This window comes from Chaetodon trifascialis, chromosome 21 (genome assembly GCF_039877785.1).
Source record: "Chaetodon trifascialis isolate fChaTrf1 chromosome 21, fChaTrf1.hap1, whole genome shotgun sequence".
Classification (NCBI taxonomy): Eukaryota; Metazoa; Chordata; class Actinopteri; order Chaetodontiformes; family Chaetodontidae; genus Chaetodon; species Chaetodon trifascialis.
This window is the reverse complement of record NC_092076.1, coordinates 9,369,505-9,391,745: the sequence shown is the minus strand read 5'-3', so window position 1 is coordinate 9,391,745 and position 22,241 is coordinate 9,369,505. Positions and strand designations below refer to the sequence as shown.

Here is a 22,241-nt window from a genome sequence, read left to right as displayed (position 1 = left end):
TATAGCTGATTAGTGATGTGCATGCTTCACACCCTCCTCTGCAGTCTCTGCACACACTAGTAACAAACTGCTCCTCCTCATTCAGCTCAAATCAAATGATTTCTCCTGCCTTTCCCAGCCTATTCAGCCAGGCCAACTAATACTGTGCTGCCAGTAAAGAACGCAAGGAATGTCATTTCTTTAATGTCTGAGATTTACTGTACCTTCTCTCTGAAATGATGGCGTGTTACATAATAGACTGAAAAATGGAACTTTCCTGTTTTTCCCATGCATCATCAAGCTATTTCTATTACATCATTATTACAGTGATAATCTATGTTGCTGTTACAATATACACAATTACATGCTGGCTTTATGGGGACAGCTGCTATATAGTGTTTGTGACACTCGCAAACTGACACAAATATCTCAAGTTTCTTTGTTACCCAGTGCTGATATAGGACCCTGCTGCAAATGCTGAATTATTCAGTGTGTGGGATGTTTACGTGCATCCTAGTCAAATCCTGACTAGGCACTAAACACAAAAGCAGAACAGAGGAGAAAAAGATAGCCTTGATTAAGACTGATAGCAGCTAAAGAGGCTGAAGCAGACCTCTGCAAGGTATGACTCAATTGAAAGAAAAGGTAAAATACACTGTCAGGCACAGTCATGGTGCACATGGAAAGACAAGTTATTGACTCTTTCATTATCGTGGAAAGATTTGTGTCTGAATGCCCGCAGGCAAAGAAAACTAAGGAGGTTATGGTACTGCAGCAGAAGAGCAGCAGCAAAACTGGTGTGGGTGGAGCACAAATACTAATATCCTGACTGCAGTGTGGATGGTTTTCAGACATGCATTTAATGATTGTTTGCAGGTAAAATGTATGGATGAGTATTGAGTAGATATTGTCAGTATTCCCATATGTTGTATCTTTGTACTGTATTTAAAGGGGTTAAACTCGGGTTAAAAAGTTCCAGTATGAAACAACACATTCACTCCCTTTGTTTACAGTATGAACACGCACACGTGGAACAGTGCAGGAAAATAAACACGGAGGATGATGATAAACTGCTGTGCAGTGGTGAAGCAACAATGGCACATTTCAATTTCTGGCGCTGAAATTTTGGACTGCACTCCATCGTTACAGCTGTAATTACTAATGACTTACTAATAGACTGAACATGTGGGCATATTTGGCATTTTGTTCATTTGGCCGGGAGCTTTGTGTTCTGGAGACTCCTCCTGAAATAACTATGGCTATAATCTATCTTTTGCTCTTAATGACATATTGTGCTTAAAAAGCCATAGTGCACAAATGTGTACAGTCTGTGGTCGTCAGCTCTAGCAGATTCAGCTTGGTCTTTTTGGTTCCATAGTGTGCACAGAATTTGCTGCACACTCCCAGCCTGTTTCACTAAATCTGGACTCAGTTCAAGTGAAACACTGGACATAATTCAGCCTCAGATTCCTTATGCCAAGTGGATGAGTCAACTATGGAACTTAGAAAAAAAAAACCTACTCCTCCTACAGATCCTACACACACATTATAATGTACACTATGGTGTGCTTCTCTATATATAAAATACATTACACAGTTCCTGCAATGCTTGTATCAACACTTACTGCCACAAACTGCCAATATGTAGAATAGAATAGAATAGAATAGAATAGAATAGAATAGAATAGAATAGACATAATACAAATGCAATAGAATGGAACTGAACATAACAGAATTAAACAGAATAGAAAATATCAGTGTTTGTGACCAGACCACCTTGGTAAAGTGTGCACGTGCGTGTGACCGTACTATTTCCTCTGCGTGCGCGTTTATGTGCGCGTGTGTGAGAGGTCTATGTGTTGGTGCCCCTCTCACATGGTGGAACAACTGACAGCAGTGGCCACAGGTGACAGACAGACAGACAGCGGGACAGGGGATTATTTGGTCTGTAGCACGCCTGTGCACCGCCATCACTCATTCAGCTCACGTCAACAGTCCGCTAGCCTGATAGCTCTGTCTGTCTGTACTCACGCTGAGGTCTGAGTGGTGGAGAAATCCTGCTGAAAGTACGCCCCAAACCACTGTCAGCACCTGACCATGACAGTACAAAGCTTTTCAAATAAGATAATAGAGAAAAACGATGCGTTATTCCTCTCAGATACACCACAGAGTAGCTAATGTTATGGTTGTGGATGTAAAATCATGACTGTGTTATTACAAACTTACATGCGCCTCATCTTTCATCTCATCACAGGAGTTTTAGAGTTACTCCTGCAGTGTATGTAAAAAAACATTTTGGGTTGGGGTGCTTTTCTTACCTGTAAAGTTCTGAAGGTCCAATGAGAAAATGGGTTCGGGCTGTTAGATCCAGTCAGACAAGATATCCAACTTCTTCAGCCTGGTGATGTGGTGGCGGAGTTTCCTACGCGACACAACTTCAGAGCAGCTCCACCACCTCGCAGGGCTCCGGGGCTGAGCGCGGGGTCATTATTCCCGAGAGGAGCCGCTTTATTCTGCCGTGAGGATCAAGGAAACATGTTGGCAGTAGAAAAGTGACACGGTGGTCCTGGCTCTGTCTCGGTACAATCAGCTGTCATCACATTAGAAACAGCAGCGGTCGAATCGCTTTGCACCTCTCCATGCCTACATACAACAACGCCACCCACTTTTTTCAAAGAGACCCGTAGCTGGCTCGGCTGGTGCCTGACTGGAAATAGAAGAAAAGTGGGTCCAAAAGTAGCCACTTAATTTTACTTTTGCTTGATTTTAAGTTAAAAAGATACAGAACTGCAGATATATACAATCACGCCATTTTTTGTCAATAAAGCATAGACTTGTTTAATTACTGTGTTACCAGCACGGTAAAAAGTAGGCTAAGCTACAGCTAAGCTAAAATTTACCTTACTTTTCCTTTTAAGATGACATTATATTTATACTACGCTATAGTTTACAGAATGGTCTTTTCACCGCAGTTGTAGCCATATAACTGTCAGGTAAGTGTAGTTATACTTTAATAAACTACCTACGATGATAAATCAGTTAAAATTACGCCAACTTTATTAGCTTCATGCTACTTAAACGATGCATCCGTTGCATTACTTCATTCCTACATTATGGCACACACAGGGGCAATCTCTGTGTTCAGGAAAGAGTTCCATTTCTTTTAACTAATGATTATTTTCATTATCATTTTATCTGCTGGTTGTTTTTTCTTTAATGGTTTGGTTTATGCAATGTCAGAAAATGGTTTCACTCAGTTTACTATCGTATAAGACAAATAAAAGCACCAAATCCTCACAATTTATTAGCTGGGTAGAGTTAGCTAACTTTTGCTCGGAAAAATAGCTTAAATTTGATAATGAGTCTGTACTTTTTCATAACACTTTGACTGAAGGACCTTTACTTATAGTTGCATTTTTTTTTTTACATTATCGTTACTTTTAATCCAATAAAAGTATTTCTTTAATCCCTGCCAACAATAAATAAATCCTCTCAGAAAGCAAACCCTCACTAAAAATCAGGTTATGTGGTCAAGTGTGGATCAGCTTAATGAGCCTTGACATAGAAGTGTGGACCACTCACTTTTATTTAAAAAAAACCCCTAATACATCTTAAAATTTAATGTATTTCATTTAAACTGAGTGTCAGCAATCTTCAAGGGCTCACATTGTCAGCAGATATGGCCAATATGTGCTGTACAGTAATGCAAAATTTCGCAATTTTCTCTCTGTCTTCTGTCTTATGACTTAATTCCAACTGACACTGAAAATGACGAATAATTCTGAAATTCATATTCATGCCAGCTTTAAAAGTTGGCTTCTGTTACAAATGATATAGTTGGTAAATTACTTCGAGGACAGTTTACATTGTTCCGTCATGCCTTATTATTCTAATACTCTGCTACTTGCGAAATCCACGTGACGAGAAAACAACTCACCCTTTTTGTGGCAGAGGATGAGGCAAAATCAACACAAACATTTCCTCAATTCATTACCTCATTCCTGTGCAGGTCAGCACATGCTTGGGTTGTCCACCCCGACCAAACACTGTTCGCAGTAGTTTTAGGAAGTAACACTATCTAAGTTTGGTACTGCATGATTTCTCTGCAGTGTGTTACTTAGAGTCACTGTGAGTCATTTAACTGAATTAAATCATCTGTTCTGACTTTTATATAGGCAATATGTAAAGTCCATATAAATTTGCTGTTGTTCAACTCGTGTTTTATCAGACAAAGAAAGTTTCCTTGCTATAAAGCTTTCTGACACTCGGCAAAAAGGTGTAACCAGTATTCTGTTTTTGTGGTGTCACTCTCAAACTTTCATTTAGAGTCATTAAGACAATGAAGACCTTTTTTTAGAGACAGAAAATCATAGCTGTTGCATGAGGGATTATACGTTTGCTAACCCTTCTCTCAGCCATGGTCATTGCATGTTGTGGTGTGAAACACTGAACCCAGTTTTTGCTGCGTCTGCAGAAATGAGAGCTTCCTCATATGTGATCTTGTATGTGCAGAACAATAGCAGGAAACAAAGTCAGTTGGATGCTTTTGCCTTCTAGTGTTGGCATGGAAAAGGAAAAAAGATACAGGAGAGGTCACACAAAAACACATGAAAAGAGGCTCAGTCACACACACTCAAACCTGCACACTCTACTCGTGGCAGTCTTGCATGTGTCAAACATGTAGATATACTATAGTATTCACAACAAGAAGGTCTATACTTGCTGATGACTTGATGATGTTGTTCCAGTAAAGCTCTAAAAGCTATATATAATAAACTAGACAACCAATCAATATATTTGCAATATGTTACTCTTACCAATAACTACTGATATCAGTTTAAATTATATTTGTTGCTTCATTTAATAGATGCAATGGAGATGAACATTGTTACACTGAGAGAAGTAATGCAGCAGATGTAATGCATGTAGGGCTTCTACCTGAAGCTAACTTATTATCCTTGGTTAGGCTTTTAAATTCAGGTTAGATTTACTAAACAAACAAATGCTTAAAAAAGGTTCAGGATAAAAACATCAGTGCATGTGTATGTACCGTCCATGACTGTGTATGCACCAGCACATAGGTATGAGTGTATAATACATTGTGTAGGCACACATTTGACATGTGAAAAGTATATTGTAAAAAGTCTTACCAGTGGTATGGTATTTTTCCATATAAGCCTGACTATGTATATTGTTAAGTAACATGGAAAATCACACACACACACACACACACACACACACACACACACACACACACACCAATATATATATACTGAGGAAATATTAGTCACAGTCACAGGACTTAACTTGTGGTGGTCTGGTCACAAACACTAATAAATTTCGGTTCTAATCTGTTGAATTGTTCTTTTCTATTGTGTTATATTCTATTAAGTTCATTTTAGTTTTTGTCAGTGTACCATTATACTTTTCTGTATGTCATTATACCATCACTTCCTTCAAAATTAAACTTTGTGACAGCACATTTTTTAGCTAATGAATGTTTAGAGTGGTTGTTCTGTAACTTCCGATAAAGCCTGGCCATCAGCATCATGGAGCTTTGCCATAAACTCTGAGTCAATGAATGTGGGTTCATCTGTGTAGGAGATGTCTTTTACAGTAGGACCACTGGTGGGCTTCATTGACGCCACGTTTGGCCAACTTCTAGCGTACACAGATACAAATGAAAGCCCTCACACGCACATGCACACACCCATACCACCGCTGAGAACACTCCAGATCAGTGACTGTATGAAATGCTGGCTTTGTCTCCTCTCACAGTGGCCACTTTCACTCTGGGCCACTATGTGGGTCTGTTGTTGTCTTTCAATATTTGCTGCCAGTTGATCGGCACCATAACGCTCTGTAGGCAGAGAATACATTGGCTGTTGTACAATCGTTCTATTGTGTCTGCTCTGAGAAACATCAGCTGCAGTGACAAAGTGTTGGAGTAGGCAGAAAATGAAAATTATTCCACTCATTTACTGTAGTCACTGGACTGATAGTTGAACTGAATGAGTATCATGACAGTGCGTCTGAGGTTAGATGGCTTTGTCAGATCGCTCTCAGTGCATATTTGACTTTTGGTTTATTGTTTGAAAAACAATCCCTGTCTTTAAGAAATTTGATCATGTAATGGTCCCGAAAGTATTGCCAATATTGGCAAAGGCTTCTCTGACCATTACTTTGCCAACTGCTGATTACTTTAAAGGCCACTGATTTATTATATTCTGCTGCTGAATTTATAATATAGCTCTCTGGTTTAGGCTGGGATTTAACATATCTTCTAGTATAATTTGGGAGGACTAGAAGATTAGAAGGCAAAGGCAGCCTGTCATTTTATTATCTGTGTGACTCCATGTTTGTCTGCATGGAACCTCTGCATCACTGTCATAAGTCCAGTGCCAGCTGAAGTGCGCTTTTCCTCTTTCCTGTTTGTCAGAGAAGAGCTATTGTTGTATTCTGTAGTGTTTGTGAATGGCACAGGAAAAAAGCTGAGTGAGTTAAAGAGTCCAGGTCACTCTGAGCAGGGTCCAGTTTGCAAAGCGCCTCTTCTTGTTTGCGTAGAGGATCATTATCTGGCCAAGGTGTCATGCTGTGAGTTTCCAGAGTTCATTTTTGAAGTTAGATCAAATTAAAGTTTTAATACAGCTGTAGAGGAATCTACAAGATAAGGACAGTTCAAAACGGCTAAAATCAAATACCACACTTTCCTAATAAGGATACATGTTCATACAATAGAAACACATGCAAATCCAAACCAGGAGGTCTTTAAATTAGGAGACACTGATGAGGACAAATATGTCCATTGATGTTATTGTGCATTGTTTTAACAGATGTCATCCTGTCCTTTGCTGCCCCCTCTAGGAAGCCGCTCAGTCTTGTGACAAAGCAGAACGTCAAGACGTTGCCTCAGCTCGAGCTGTATGTATCATCTGCCTTCCCACCTCACAGCAGAAGTGCAGAGATCAGTAGGACACAATACTGTTTCTTGTTTGCTCATGGAGTGTGGAGTGTTGTAGGACTGCACTACCGGGAAACAGTGGGCTCTGCTTGGCGTTGCTAGATCTTTGGATAATGGAATTGGCTCAGCATACTGTCATTTGACAGCAGTGATGATGCACAATAGATAATCCTCCTGGTTTTCCATAATGTACAAGCACTATTCTTTGAACTGGCACAGGCATTTAAAATATGTTTTATATTATAATTTAACATTCACTCTGGTGACACGTGAGGCAGTGACAGCAGAGTTGAATAGTTAGTTCAAGCAGCAGTATAGTATAACTAAAAATATAAAAAATATAGTTAAAAAAAAAGTACACTTGATCATTCTGAGAGTGAGATACTGTGTATGAAGTATTGCATATTCAACAGAACACTGTAAATAAAGTATCAGCTGGACTTCATAGTGCATATAAACAAGGGATGCAGCTTGCAATTATTTTCATTATTGCTTAATCAATTGGTCATTAAAATATCAGAAAACAGCAGGAAATGCCCATCACATTAACACAAGGTTACTTCAAAATAGTTACTTGAATTGATTTTGTGGGCTGAGCAGCATTTGAACAGACCCAGTAACTGCCAGGCTGTTCGGTGAATAGTAGAAAGGTTTCAGAAGCAAGATGTTTGCCTGGTTGAACGGAAATCAAACTGTTTTCCCTTATATAGCTGCCTTTTTGTCTGGAAGTTCAACAGGAGCAGCTGTGTTTTGCTTCCTCGCTTGTGCAGCAGTGACATCTACTGTTCTACATTTGTAGAGCACAGCCAGAGAGGTAAGAGGGAGAAAGTATTTTTCCAGAGAGCAATCCATTACTTCCACATGACCAGAAGAGATCTGAAACTGATGTTTTTGTCAAATGGCTTTTATGTTGTGCTATTCTTCAGACTTTTGCCTTTTGTCTTCATTCAACAAATCATTATTAGCACTGTTGTTATTACAATGAGCAAGGACAAAATTTTGTTATTCATTCAAGTGCCTTAAAGAACAATGAGCAGTCAAGGTGAAGCAGACACACAATATACAGAGATGGGAAATAATGACAGCAAAAAACATTCTTTTATTTTCACTTTCAGTTTTCATCAAATTATAGCAGTCAAAATCAAAAAAAGTCCTTTACAAATACAGAATAGCTGTGTTCATACAAATCAACACTGTTACATAAATACGCCAGGTTTGCGACATTTCCTTAATACAGACACACAGTTTATATTTATCAACAAAAAAACACAAGAACAAAACAAAAACAAGAACGCAAACATGTGAAATGTATAATCATAGGACTACAAAGGTAAAATTACATACATGTATTATGGTCAATTATCATTTCCATAATTTGTACATGTGTGCACCTGCATGTGTGTGTTTCATGTGGGATTTTCAGTATGCATGTTTTTTGTGTAGTCTAAATTGTTGTCCGTGTTTCATCTCGGGCCAAGTTTTAAGGGGGCCTTGGGAGACGAGAGGTTCCTCTTGCCGTTGTGGTGCTTCGCTTTCTGGTTTTGTTTTGGTGCCATTTTCAAGTAAAAATGAAGCTGTCAGGGAAGAGATGAAGACACGGTGTGAGTGATCAAGGCAGAGTACATTTCCAGTCTATAAGACCACACAAACATGAATCACAAGACTTCTCTGGGATTCTTCTGCCCATACACACACAAGACAAACGCACCTGTATGGCCTCAGCTGGTCCCACTGTGACAGTGCTGGTGGAGGGGAGGTAACCTGGCGCGGATGCTGTCACAGTGTAGGTACCCGGTAACAGAAGTCTGAAGTAGTCGCCATCCAGTCCTGAAGGAGGGTGCACATGGAAAGTTCACATCTTTTACTTAGGTAGAAGTTGTAATACCACTCCACTAAAAGTAAAAGTGATGCATTCAGGACTGTACTCAAGTAAAAACTGCTAAGTATTATTAGCAAAATGTTCTTAAAGTGAGACTTTACAACTTTGGAAAGCAGAAATAACACAATCTTCCCCTCATAAATGAAAAACTGAATTTAAAGTCAATAAAATGTACTTAACTTAAGTCAGTGCAAGCAAAATGGCCTCTGTCAGAGTCGCATTGTTATATATTATGCTTTTGGATAATAATACTGATGTATTACCTTGTAAAAGACATTCAAGGTAGTTAATCAAGGTGGTCCCGCTATCTTACTAAGTGTTGTGTGGGTTAATTTAGTATGTAATAATGCATCAGTTGTGCTCATTATGGGTTCTTAAAGTAAGTGGTGACTAAACTTTAAGACAAAAATACATTAAAAAAGTACAATATTCCCTCTTAAAGTTATAATAAAGTTATAATACTCAAGGACATTACAAGTACTGTAAATACAGTGTACATACAGTTTGCATTTCCACCATTGACCACTAGATGGTGGCTTGTTCCACTGTGAGAAATGACTGCACTCATTTTTTTAATATTGATAATATAATTAAATTCAGCTATAAAAAAACCCAACAAACTGTTTTTCCCACATTGTAGAGAGCTGGACCTCTTTCCAGGAAGCACAGTGCTCATTTTCACTCCACTTTCTGTGTGTGATTAAGATTATTACAACGTCTGAACACTCTAATACATCACTCGCCAGGACATTAGCAGATCATTTACCACAAACCTCACACACTCACATATTCTTCAAAGCTGCAGTTAAAGAGTAAAAAACGCCCAGCAAATGACAACCACATGTGTATAACAATGAACTGACACCCCCTCCAACCCTTTCTCACCACTGGTCACATCGTGGTTGACGCCAGCCACTGAGATCTCAGCGTTGCCAATGGGGTTGTTGTTTTCATCATACACCATGCCTTTTATCCCATGATGCACCTGAAAATGGAGAAACACACATCATAGATCATGCCATTTGTGCTTGACCTTACAGCACCCAAAATGTGTGAAATATGTGTTAAAATAGGTAAGCCAGGTATGTTTGACAAATAGGTAGCTTGTGTTTGAATGTTGCATTGATCAAGTCATAACAGCTCATAAACTTCATTTCTGATGCAGTTTTCCAAAACCTATTTAACCTTCCTTGCCCCTTTGGTCCACAACAGGCCCTTTCAGTTTGATCTGTTTGATCAGCGCTGCAGAAAAAGTTAAGCATTTCCGAGCTCTCCCTCAGGCCTTAAGAAACATAATTCGTGGCAATGCATCACTGTATTTTACCTCGGCACCCTGATAATCTGGAATAAAAGACATTCTGTCCTCAAATCAAGGCCTCTGTTCATCCTTGACGAAAGATAAAAGTCAGTTTACTTGAATTACGCTGAATTTCACGCAGCTCATTTTAAGTCACTTTATCCAGCGAATCCCGGCCAGTAATTACAAGCAGCCAGGTTATTGGACTCCTTTGGTTTGTGTGTGTGTTTTTGTGTGACTGTATGCCTGTGTGTCTGTGTGCATCAAGTTATAAATGAAGAAACAGTAAGTTGGTAAATGCTGAGTGTCTGCATCTGTTCTGACCTGTTCCAGGTATGAAACCAGCGCTTCCCGGTTGCCCAACCATTCTCGGGGCAGCGCTGATGCTGGAGGAAACTTGTCACAGCTCAGCTCCAGGGTGATCTCAAAACAGTTGCTGTACAGGTAGTTGAAGTCCTGCATGCCTGAAACACACACAGACTTTCTTTTACATTTCAAGAGAGGATCTTTAAAACGAAACATATTTGTCATGTCAGTGGTTCCCAGGGTGGTTTATAAAGTGGTTTACATGGAGCCGTAGTTTGTCTCTTAAAGGGGCTGTTCTGATTTGTAAGGAGTTGATGGGATTTATTATTTCAGCTCATCTAAAAACCGCTGTTAGACATTTCTGGTCATCGAGATACTGGAGTCCAAAGCTATTGCTTTGGTTTTTCACATGGTCAAGCATGCTTTTCCAAACCACTGCATTTTGCTGTCTTGACAAACATTTAAAACATCTTTCAGATGGACTGATATTTCCCCTGACAACACAGTGGCTTTTTGAAAGCCTGAATTTTTTCAATTTTGGGCTTTGCAACTTTGCATTACAGCACTACCTTTCATAGAAATCTAATGCATATGAGACCAATATTGGAAGGGAATGTTCAAAACTAACCTCATAGACCATGACATAACACTTGGAGCAAAAGGGGCTGTTAAAATAAACATAACGTGCTCCTACCAAATGCGACTGTGGGTGCTTTCATCCAATTCAAAAGCTTGCATGACTCAACCGAAAAAGCTCAACACATTCGCATTCCAAAGAATAATCCGGACCAGCCTGGACCAGGATTTACAGATCAAAGAAATGGGTATTGTTATTGTTGCAGTCACAGATTAGCTGAGCTGAAATCGAATACATGCCCAGGCAGTTGAAAGAGCTTGGTGTGCTGTAGCTTCCAAGAATTCTATGGCAAAACATTACCATAAGTATTCAGCGAACGTTAAAACCAAGTTTCCCAACTCATAAACCAAATGAGGTAGAATGAGGACTTGCCTGCCAGTGCCTAAACCCATATAACTCCTAATGGCTTGCAAATAATAACACCAGCAAATAATATTATATTAAACTGAACCCTAATAATAGGTCTCATTAAGCACTCTGGCTACTTTCATGTTACACAAAAATGCCAAAGACCCTCCCTTTGACTCACAAAAAACTGCAACCCCCAATGTATCAGAATAATAGTGGTAAATATGTGCAACTTGTTTAATCCTAAAAAGTTCTTGCTTAAAAAGGTTTCAGTGCTAAAAAAGTAGTACACACTGAATTTCCCATTAGAATCTATGGCAAATATAAAATAATCTGTCACAAATATCTCAACATCTGTTTGAGCCATCGGCTCTGAACTGAACAGTCATCGCTGTCAGCTCTGTGCAACTCAAGGGAGGGCTGAAATGAAATATATCTGGGGTGACATGAATATAAATGACTACCCTTCCTTCAGACTATGCATCCCCACCACTAATAATTTTCAGATAGTCCCAAGGTTGGAAGTTGTCATTTACAAACTTGAGCAGCTAAATACTGGGAAGGAGTGCTTTGCAAGCCACTCAAAGCATGCCATTCATGCTGAAGTCAATGCCAGTGCCTGCCATCATTCATGCAGGTGGCCTTGTCTTTGTTCGGAACGGGAAGGATGATGCACGTCATCCACCACGTTGGAATTTTGCAAACAGGGAACCATCTGTTTTGTACGTGGAGGTAGTGAGTCAGTATTGTGCTTTAAGGTGTTGAGGTTTGAAAGTCACTTGCCATGTCTAGCTAATGTACATAGTGTCTTTTTAAAAAAAATACTGTGACAGTTTGGGAAATACAAGTCAGATGAGTAGCCGGATACCACTTTAATGTCTCTAACTGACCATACCACCAGCAGACAGTTAGCTTAGCCTGGCACAGAGACTGGAAACAGCTAGCCTAGCAGGCTGTATCCAAAGTGGTGGTGGTTTTAAGCTAATCGGCTGCTGGCGGCAGCTTCACATTTAACATACAGACGTGGCAATGATATTGTTCTCTTCTTCTAACTCTCAGAAAAAAGAAAATGGAAGTAAAAAGCTTGGAAGCCATCATCAAACACACAGAAAAGAGAGTGAGCACTAAACTATCAATGCAGCACAAAGTTAGCATCATGCTATATTCACTGTATACAATACAAATTTGGATTTTCAATGTATTGTATATAGACTTAAATGTGTATAAGCTTTGATCTCATGAAAATGCTTAGTAGTTTCAGCCCTTCACAGAAATAATTTAAAGATAGGTTCATAAGATAGTAGTACCTCCAAATCCCAAATTTCCTCAACACAGTTTCAAACTCAACATAGTTTGCAGAAAAACTTCAAAACATCACTTGTGAGCTGGGAGGAAATGTGCGGATTTGGGGGCACACTGTAACAAAATCAGAGTGATTATCTTTAAAGACGATCATGACATGCTTTTCATGGTTCCAGTGGAGTTTCTGGTGTTTTTGATGACCAGTTTAATGTCAGGTTTTGCTTACCTTTGGACAGGGAGTACCAGCTGGCCCCGTTGGTGATCCCCTCATCAAAGAAGTCCCCACAGTTCCAACCCTTGTGCATCCAGCTGTGAGCATATGAGTAAGTCCTCGCCAACTGTCATCACACACAAAAGCATATGTGCACAATCATTCACATGTTCACACACACACAAACACACGCACACACACACACACACACACACACACACACACACACACACACACACCAGACACGATGAGCTCAGATGTGTGTAACATCTGGAAGGAATTACTGATCTGCTGCACACCTTTCTGAAGATTTTGTCGTCTGGAGTGGCCGCATATGTGGTCCTCCCTCGAATGCGAGGGTCTCTCGACTTGTCGAAGGGGTAATTGGCTACCACAGCTCCTCCGTGGAGGTTGGCTGACAGGACAAAGTTGTAGTTTTGCATCCATTTTATGACTGCTAACGTCTCTGGTTCAACCTGTGGAGGAAATTCAAAGGGAAGTTATAAAGAAAGTAGCTTATAAACTAAATAATTAGTTCATAAACTCTTTTCCAGTGCCTGTCAGACTTACTGTGTATTGTCTGGTTATTGACATTACGCACAACATTCATTTCATCCCATCATCATCATCAGTGGACTGAAGACATCTGGTTTTCTTTTTATCCAGAACCACTGGCTTCTCTGCTTGTCTGGTTATCTGGACACATCCTAGTTCGCTCTGCTTCAGCATATGCAAATATTTTCTCTGTCTTTTCCTCTTTTCATTCTTAACCAACTGCTTTTAATCCTTAGTAGGCTGTGGTTAATTCCTCAAGGTATCCTCTGCCCTTCTAAAGCCCAGAAAATGATTGTTCAGCTTCACTCTCAGTACTCTTTCTCCCTCATAGTCCAGTGCTTCAGTATGTCTCATTTTATCTAAACTCTAACTGAAGAATCTGGAATTCAGTGAGAAAGATGAATAAAGCTTAGTCTATGCACATGATTGTAAGAGAGCAATCCGTTACTCCAAAGGCTATTTCAAATCTTAGAAAAGGCTTTTTGTTCATGCATGCATCTCAGTCTGCATGAACAGGATCAGCCTCTGCCACACACCAAACCTGATGGCATCTCCATGCAACGCTGCAGACACCTTAAACCTTTAAATTCCAGTTTTAGACTGCCATTATTTTCTGCCACATGCTTCTAGCCGTATATCATGCACAGAGACAAGGAGTAATACCTCTCCTTGGTTGAGGCATTCAGGACAATAAACACAGTCTGGCTCAGCTGAGGGATAATCAGGCCGATCAGACGCTGCTGGCCTTGAACACAGCAGTTGTAACCAAGAAGTGGGACTTCTGTTTTGAGGACTGGCAGGTGTTTATTGTCTCTGGACCTTTATATACACGAGTGCGTGCTTTGAAGTCATAGCTGTTACCATGGTGTAGGGTTACAAGGACACACTCACACCCTGATGATCACATCTCAGACAAAGACAATACCATGCCATGCCAGTACAGATACATGTAAATCCACCCAGCCTGGATCACTCAATGGTTCAGTGACAATTCAAGGTTGGATTTCATTCTATGTGAAGGATGTTCTGTGCAGGTCAATCAATTGTTAGCAGTTCATGGTGCAGTTAACCACGAAAAACTACAACTACACGGGGAGACTGAAACCAGAACAAGTGATGATTTAAGTTATTTTTGTAAGTAGTCCCATGTGGGCTGCTGTATTTGCATAGTATTTTGCATTATTTTGTAGAACAGATTTTCTTTTCTTTTTTAAAAAACTCATTTCTCTGCATGAAACATCATCAGTTGGCTAATTAAAATGTAGCATGGATGTGCCTGCAGGCGAGCACAGGGGCTTGTGGCTTCTTGTAGCCTGTGAGAATGTAATCCTGACCAGCATGAATGAAGTATCTGTAACAGTGGCACAGTTACTCTTTTGTGTTCGCCTTTCAGGAGGCAGTCATGTGGGTAGACAGCCAGCCTGCGACTAGGAGGACCAGTGTTTTAGTTTTCTCAACACATTTGCAGCCCAGGAACTCGGAAATAAGAAAAAAAAAGAGTAAAAACTCAATAGCTGTCCTTTGCGTGGGAATGAAGTCACTTTATTCATTTGTAATGAAAAACATATGATAGTGTCATAACTGCTCTATAATGTCAAGCCTTGTCAAACTCACGTAGAGGGGTGTTTTGAAAGGATAAAATCAACCCTCTGTCTCTGTTTTATAAAGTGGCTCAGTGGTATGGTTTCATTTGGAGGCAATGAGACATCGCTCATCTCACTCTAACTGCAAATTTGTGAAGATTTTAGATCCCTTTCATGACCGTAGCTGCAGCTTTGATTTATGCATCCCTCTGAGAATGACTCTATATACAGTTTATAACTGTGTACATACAGCACATGTTCAGCCTGCACAGGACAGGCCTGTGCTCTCCTCTTTCCTGGTTGTGTTTTTTAGATACTTCTTAAAAAAAAAAATTAATTAAGACCACAAGCTCTGAATACTGTAGATATGAATGTTATGAATGATGTAATGAAGTCTAAACATCACATAATTGAATTAATCTTTATGTTTGATCTCCAAAAAATAACTGCTTAGGTCATTTTAATGAAATTAGTATTGCATCAAGTAAAATAATGCTAAACTCATATATGCTTAATCTGGTAAATAGTGCTAATAATGTGATGGAAACAAATAGTGTTATATACTGTATATTTGATCACATTATACTTTGTACACTTGGTGAGATGTTTCATTATATTTTCAGAGACATTATGTTACCCAGCCTTAATAACACCCAGTGGTTTCAAGCTGGAGGGACCAAAGGGCAGGCCAATTTAGAGAGAAACCTTAAAAACAGTAGCTCTTTTAGTACTGAAGATAAGATGAATGCAGGCAAGACACCCCCAAGGATTTGACCTTAATACTTAAAAAGTACTATTCAGCTGACTATTAGCCGCAGTTTGACAGCACAGGACTCTCATCGTTCCCTTCTCCCCACATTTTACACTGCAGTGATTTCAGATAATAAGTGCACAGTGAAACACAGCAGAATCACCCAGAACAGAATTCTGTCACTACTACAGCCAACCTGAGCGATATCAAGCCACACATCAGCATATTTTAAAGGCTTCTCTTAGTTTTAATAGACTGCAGGACGTGCAGTTGTACATTTACTCAAGTAACATTTTGATGCACTTGTACTTCACTGCACTACATTTACTTGACAGATGCAGTTGCCAGTTACTTAGCACAGCGATCAGCTTATGAAATGAAGCACGTTAAAGACAAAACCACTGATTCCTGACCTTTTTTGCTTGTGAGCCCTTACAATAGACAAACAGTGCCATTGCGTCTCCTTGTCATGGGCCAGATGTGTCAGACGGTTTCATTGAAACAACTGCAATATGCCAACAAAGGTAAAACTTTAAAATAGTTAGAGAAATATCTGCAAAAATAATCCAAATTTATACAGCAGAACTATGTTTTTTCTTAATTTCCACCCCAATAATCGCCTCACTACCTCTTAGATTTGTGGTTGGTAACCACTGGATTAAACTGAAGTGATTGCAACTAGCTCTAACTCTGCCTGCTACAATACTAAACCACTGCTTATGCATTGTTGCATCAGTATTAATACTGTCATTTAATATGTGGCAAATACTTCTCACTTTTAATTGCCAGCTTTTGCTGAATTTAGCTGATAAGTAGGGTTCTAAATGCAGGACTTCTACTCGTAAAGGAGTGTTTTTACATTGTGGTATCACTACTCTTCCTGAAAAGATCTGAATACTTCATCCACCCCTGTGAACTACAGACTTGGCAATGACCAGATGATTTCGACTGAAATAACAGGTCTGTAAGTTCTGTGGAGAGACGGCATCTGAAGGTAGCGGCTAACAGCTACATTCTGAGAACACCGAGTAGGTCAGTTCAAATTCTCATGGTGGTGATGAAAGGACAAAAATGTTTAGCTGAAGCTGAAAGTCTTCATATACAGTACGTACACTGTTTCCTGCCGGGCTGTTATGATTCCAAGAGTGCGTGCGCTTTTTGAGGACTTCTGTATGTCGTTTTTGTTCAGTCTTTGCACCTTGAAGCCTTTTAAATTGTCAAAGCTTATTCTGAGCTTGGAATTGATTTCCTGTGTGCTGAAATATCCACAAAACCACCAACAGCAAAGAAATATCAAGGTGTCTGCACTCATATTATTTGTCAAGGTTGTAAGGGATATTTTCAGTGACGCTTTGGTTCCTGACTTGGAATGAGTGAGGCTGCCAGGCCTGTTTCATATTGCAGAGACAAAGGAGAGCAGCCTCTCTCTGACCCACAGAGGAAAAGCACCGTTTATATGAGGAGATATAGGTTTTATGGTAAGATAATCAAACACACCCATGCAAAAGGGTCAGACTATACAGGCACACACAAACATACGCAACATGAAACAGAGCCCAGCAAGCAATTCACTAAGTCAACGTACTGTTTAAATTTATGGGCAGTTTCTTTTTATTTGGTGAAAGCTCCGCTGGCCGTGGAATCCGATCCAGCACAAATCTCGTGCATTCGTTTATGTCAACAGAAGTTAAAGCCAAGATAACTCAGCTATGTTACGGTTGCTCATTATTCAACTCCATGTTCAAACATTGAACACACACTCACACGAGCATGAGAAATGTACTCATCCATCTTCCTCAGTCCCTCTTTCTCTCTCACCCACATAGGCACATACATGTATTTTCACACATAAGCACAGATAGATGGCGTCTTGTGTCTTCTGCCTCGTTTATCCAGCAGCACTGACCTGTTGCTCCCAGTTGTCTGGCAGGGGCAGGTGGTGGTTTCGTCCGTTGGTCTTCTCGTAGTAGTACATGAGTGCGTTCAGGTCTGGAAAGTTCCGGTTCAGATCGATATCTCTGGAGTTCCCTCGACCCACCAGGTAGCCGTTGAACTCTGGACCCTGTTGACCCACAAAATGTCACATTTTTCAAACAGCAGCTACTGTTGGGTTACCCTGGATCAGTCATAAAACTTTATGACAAAATACCAGAAAAACTTCCCCTCTGCCTCAGTTACATTAAATTGCCAAATGCTAAACTAATATAGTGAACATGGTAAATGCTATACCTACTTTTTTTGTCTCTTCCTCTGCTTGACTCCAAATAGCACCTCACTGTCACTTTTGAAGTTACTTTTTCTTCACTGACGAGAAAGCAAATATGCACTCCAGCTTTCTCTTTTTTTGACACCAGGAGCAATTCCAAAACAAGATTTGTTCGAAAATAGGGAGGCTCATCTTGGATTTGCACGGTATTTCCGTGCAGACTTATGCGGGACTTTCTGACAACTGAAAAAAAAACAACTGAACTCTAAATGGAACCACTTAAATCTTACATTTTCTGATGCCATGGGCATGAAAAATGATATTTTTGTTGTTTTTCCTCAAAAGCCCAATCTCTAAAACCCCAAATCAACACAATGTCATCTAGGATACTTGGAAATGAAGAAGCCTTCCCATTGTTTTCCAGATGCTGCTGCATCCAAGCATTTGTTGATGCAGCAGCAAATTATAGTGTGGTGTGCATGTGTTGTCTGAGTGGCAAAGAGAGGGACCATCATGTGCAACTGCCCTCCTCAGGACATATAATTAGTGTCAAAAGAGATTGTGCACATGTGTGAGTGTTTATGTTAAAGGGGGTTTGCATGTGTGTCTGTTGTTTCACGGCCCATATAATTACCTGCTGGTGGAAAACAAGGGGCTCTCTCAGGGGGGTGATAGATTGGATTATTCCAGACATCAGCAAACAGTGAAAGATTTAATAAAATAGTGTTTTTGGCAGTTAGTTTCTTGTCTTTTATGTGTATAAACAGACACACATGCCTTCACGATGTGTTACCTGATGGAGTCAGATGTGTTTGCTCTGATTTAACCTGCAGGTGTTAAGTTTTCCTGAGGGACCTTCAAATTTCTAATATTTCCATTGGCAAGAGCACAATCAGGGAAAAATGTGGAAACTTTTTCTCCACAAGAGGCAAATGACTGCCACAGCAAAATAGCCTAAGGCGTCCCAGAGGGAGATTTTCCCTGGTTTTCTTGTGGCCCAGAGCTCACATGTATGTGAGGGTGTAGGTTACCTGTCTGGCAGCCACCTCGTAGCCATCAGGGTTCATGGAGGGTAGGATGTGGATGCGCGTGTCATGGATCAGCCTCATGATCCTTTGGTTTCCAGCTCGATACTCCTCGCACAGAAACTGGGAGAGCTTAATGAGCAGCTCGCGGCCGAGCACTTCGTTGCCGTGCATGTTGCCCACGTACTTGAACTCTGGCTCCACTGGGGAGGAAGTGGAAAGGTGAATGGGGGCGTGAGGTCAAGAAGCCAAACAGAGCTGCCAAGCGTGACATTTAAAATGACCGCCCAAGCATGCTTACACATACGTATACACATGAGCACACTTAGTGCATGAAGACATGGTAGAATCTATAGGTAGGAAGGTAGTCTTTGTTCCAGCATCTTTGAGTTTCTAAATGTTACAGGTTCTACGTAACGAGTGCAATGAGATCGTAAGCAGGATGCAACAAACGTCTCTTATTGTGGTTTAATTCTATGCATTTGTTTGTCTACCTTCTCAAAATCTGTTGCCGCATTACCCACAATTCAACTCATCTGATAACAGTTCTGTCAGAGATTCAGGTGTGTTATGCTAGTAGCAGCTAATGTAGCCTCCAGCCTCTAGCATGGAGCAAGTGACATCACTTGAGGCAGTGACATCACTTGAGGCAGTTTATCAAACTTCTTGCGACTCCCTTTGTAGCCACAAAGACTTTTTGCTACTTTTTTCACATGCAGTACTCCTCCCCATGACCTCTAAACACACTTTTATGTGATCTGAAGTTGCCCTTTAGCTAACATTAGCCGCCATAAGCTTCAGGTCATATCAGACCAAGTAAGGCTTTAGCAATAAAACCCTTTAGTGTATTCAGTTGAGAAGGGGCGCTGGGTTTCAACTTTTCATTTGACAGAGGAAGATCCTGTTTTGTTTTGTTTTTCTTTTGAAATGTTCACAGTCTCACTTTAAACTAATTACAAACCTAAATGTTTTTACATTATGGCAATTTCTTGATAAGGCAGGTTCTGACAAAGGTGAGGGGAGCGAGTCTGATTGCGACTGATTGAATTATTTGGATAAGGTCATCTGGCATTCCTATGGGTATCTGTCATTGATTGGGTGAGCCGCTTATCCAAACAGTCTCCCTCTCTGTATAGTGTTCCCTCCTCCTAGGGGTCCCTTCATTAATCACTGCTGCAGTATTGATACAACCAAGACCCCCAGACACTGCAGCCAGACAGAGCTACTGCTGAACTTTTTGCTCCATGTTAAAATAATGCTCGTGTGTGCACCCTAACTGCATTACTTAACACTAAAACCATGGCACCCACTTAAACACTCCAGTATTGCATTACACTTCCACTGTTCATGAGAAGAAGTAAGGGTGGAGTATTTTGGGGGTGAGCAGATACTTCCAAATTTATGAACACCCTTCACTAATTGCTTCAGGCACCCAAATGGCAGCTTGGGCGCTGCAATTCACCTCCTTTTCTTTAACACGGGGCCAATTGGCCTCAGGTTCAGAAAACAGTGTTGGCTCTAGTGTGCAGCTTTAAAAAAAGCATGTGCATGCACACACACACACACACACACACACACACACACACACACACACACACACACTCAGCAGCATGTGAAAGACGTGAACTTCCTAAAGGGTGCAAGAGGGTTGACCCAGACAAGACTTAAGGTCACTCCCCACCGTGAAGTGCACAGTTCCTGTTTTTCACCCTCGGTCATCTTGCAACAGAGCAGGCACACATCCTTCTATTCTCCTGAAGGAAGCCCCTACGTGTGCAAGTGTAGATAAAAATGCAAGCTCAGCCGCAGCCAAAAAAGCATTCCCTGCAGTTGTCAAGCTTTTTTTTTTTTTCCAAAGAGCTGCCATTAAAAATGCACAAATGGAAAAATCTTCAAAATCGCTTACATCAATCTGACCCTTTGGCCTGTTTTCAGTACAAACATGAGCTACAGTGAGGTTATGATTTTCCAATTTGTAACCAATATACAAAATAAACACCTGGAGAGCTGATTCAGTAGTTCACAGAGGGGGCGAAAACAAGCAAAGCTTTTGCAAGAGCGGGCTCAGGGTTAAAGCCTTGTTGATTCAAAGTGAACTTCTGTGTCATCTGCTCAGCTCTGAATAACACCACACATTTTGTCAGTGGTTGGATGGCAGAAATTGAAATGAATCACAGATGTTCTTTCACTTTTGCCTTTTGTCTTTCACTTTTGGGTTTTCCACAGATTACTGATGTTTATCAAAGGAGCCAGTTTGGGGTAACTGCTCTTTTTCCTCTTCACCATTACACCCCACGCGGTAAATCAGCTTCAGAGAGATAAATCAGAAGCTTGCATTTCATGTCTTTGCAGAAAAGAAAACAAAAACCCAGAGCCCCCACAGACTGTTCTGACTCCTGCCAGCTATGTTCTCACTCCCCACAGCAAGAAGTGCAACACAAATGGGCAGACAGTGACAAGGCCTGAGCATCTGAAATCCATAATAAGATGAAATCATTATAGCGTGTTTGTTTATCAGCTTGTGGGTTTGACAAGAGTGTGAGCTTGCTCTCATATAGAAATCTTAACTCAAACTGATTTATCACATTTTGATGATGATTAAAATACTGTATTAGCTTAGAATTTGCTGTATGTCTGCAAGTAATTGTGAATAATTCCCTGTCGTGCTAAACTATTGGAAATGGAAACACTTTTGATCCTAATGTGCATGTGCATCCGCACTGGACTGTCAAAGTTTGGATCAGGTGTTACTCACATGCTTCATGGATGCCCGGGTTATCACTGAGCTCCAGCACGTAGAGGTGGCGCCCCTCCACGCTGCGCCCGATGCTGTAGATGCGTGTGATGTAGGGGCATTCGCTCTGCACTGCATACAGGGCTCGCACCATGTCCTCGTAGCGGTGATGCTGGAAGTCCGAGCCGCACGCCAGGAGCCCCATCAGCCCCAGCAGGAGAGCAGCCTGCCAGGGAAGAGTCCAGCCCGGCTGCATGGTCCCTCAGCCCAAGCTGTTGTTGGAGTCACTGGAGAAGAGACGGCCTGCAACTGTGTAAAACCCTCACACGCTTCCAGATGTATGTTTATCTCCTTACACACCAAACATACTGCTGTACTCCCTGCTTGCTCTTTTCCTTTCTTGCCCTCTTCTTTCTCCTGCTCTCCCTCTGCCTCCTCCCACATACACTCCTCACACTGAAGAGCAT

The 22,241-nt window shown here is 40.7% G+C and overlaps 2 protein-coding genes across 4 annotated transcripts in view; both read right to left on the bottom strand.

Annotated features, from left to right (window-relative positions):
* The window catches only part of dnmbp (dynamin binding protein), a 44,346-nt gene extending 41,945 nt beyond the window's left edge, over positions 1-2,401 (bottom strand). For both annotated transcript variants that reach the window (XM_070990445.1, XM_070990446.1), the window contains exon 1: positions 2,298-2,401. The gene's annotated coding sequence lies outside the window, so the exon portion shown is untranslated. The remainder of the gene's footprint in view (positions 1-2,297) is intronic.
* cpn1 (carboxypeptidase N, polypeptide 1) overlaps positions 1-22,241 on the bottom strand; it is a 130,517-nt gene extending 108,276 nt beyond the window's left edge. Inside the window, exons 1-9 of one of the 2 annotated variants that reach the window (XR_011603482.1) lie at positions 21,796-22,171; positions 19,047-19,243; positions 17,716-17,871; positions 13,220-13,396; positions 12,936-13,047; positions 10,441-10,580; positions 9,705-9,804; positions 8,649-8,767; positions 8,332-8,514 (exon numbers count right to left, since the gene is read on the bottom strand). Coding sequence is in view for 1 of the 2 variants with exons in the window: in XM_070990919.1 (XP_070847020.1) it covers positions 8,404-8,514; positions 8,649-8,767; positions 9,705-9,804; positions 10,441-10,580; positions 12,936-13,047; positions 13,220-13,396; positions 17,716-17,871; positions 19,047-19,243; positions 21,796-22,030 (1,347 nt within the window). In the remaining variant the exon portion in view is untranslated. Of the gene's footprint in view, positions 1-7,836; positions 8,515-8,648; positions 8,768-9,704; positions 9,805-10,440; positions 10,581-12,935; positions 13,048-13,219; positions 13,397-17,715; positions 17,872-19,046; positions 19,244-21,795 lie in introns of those variants that run through there. The other variant, XM_070990919.1, reaches the window with a different exon arrangement.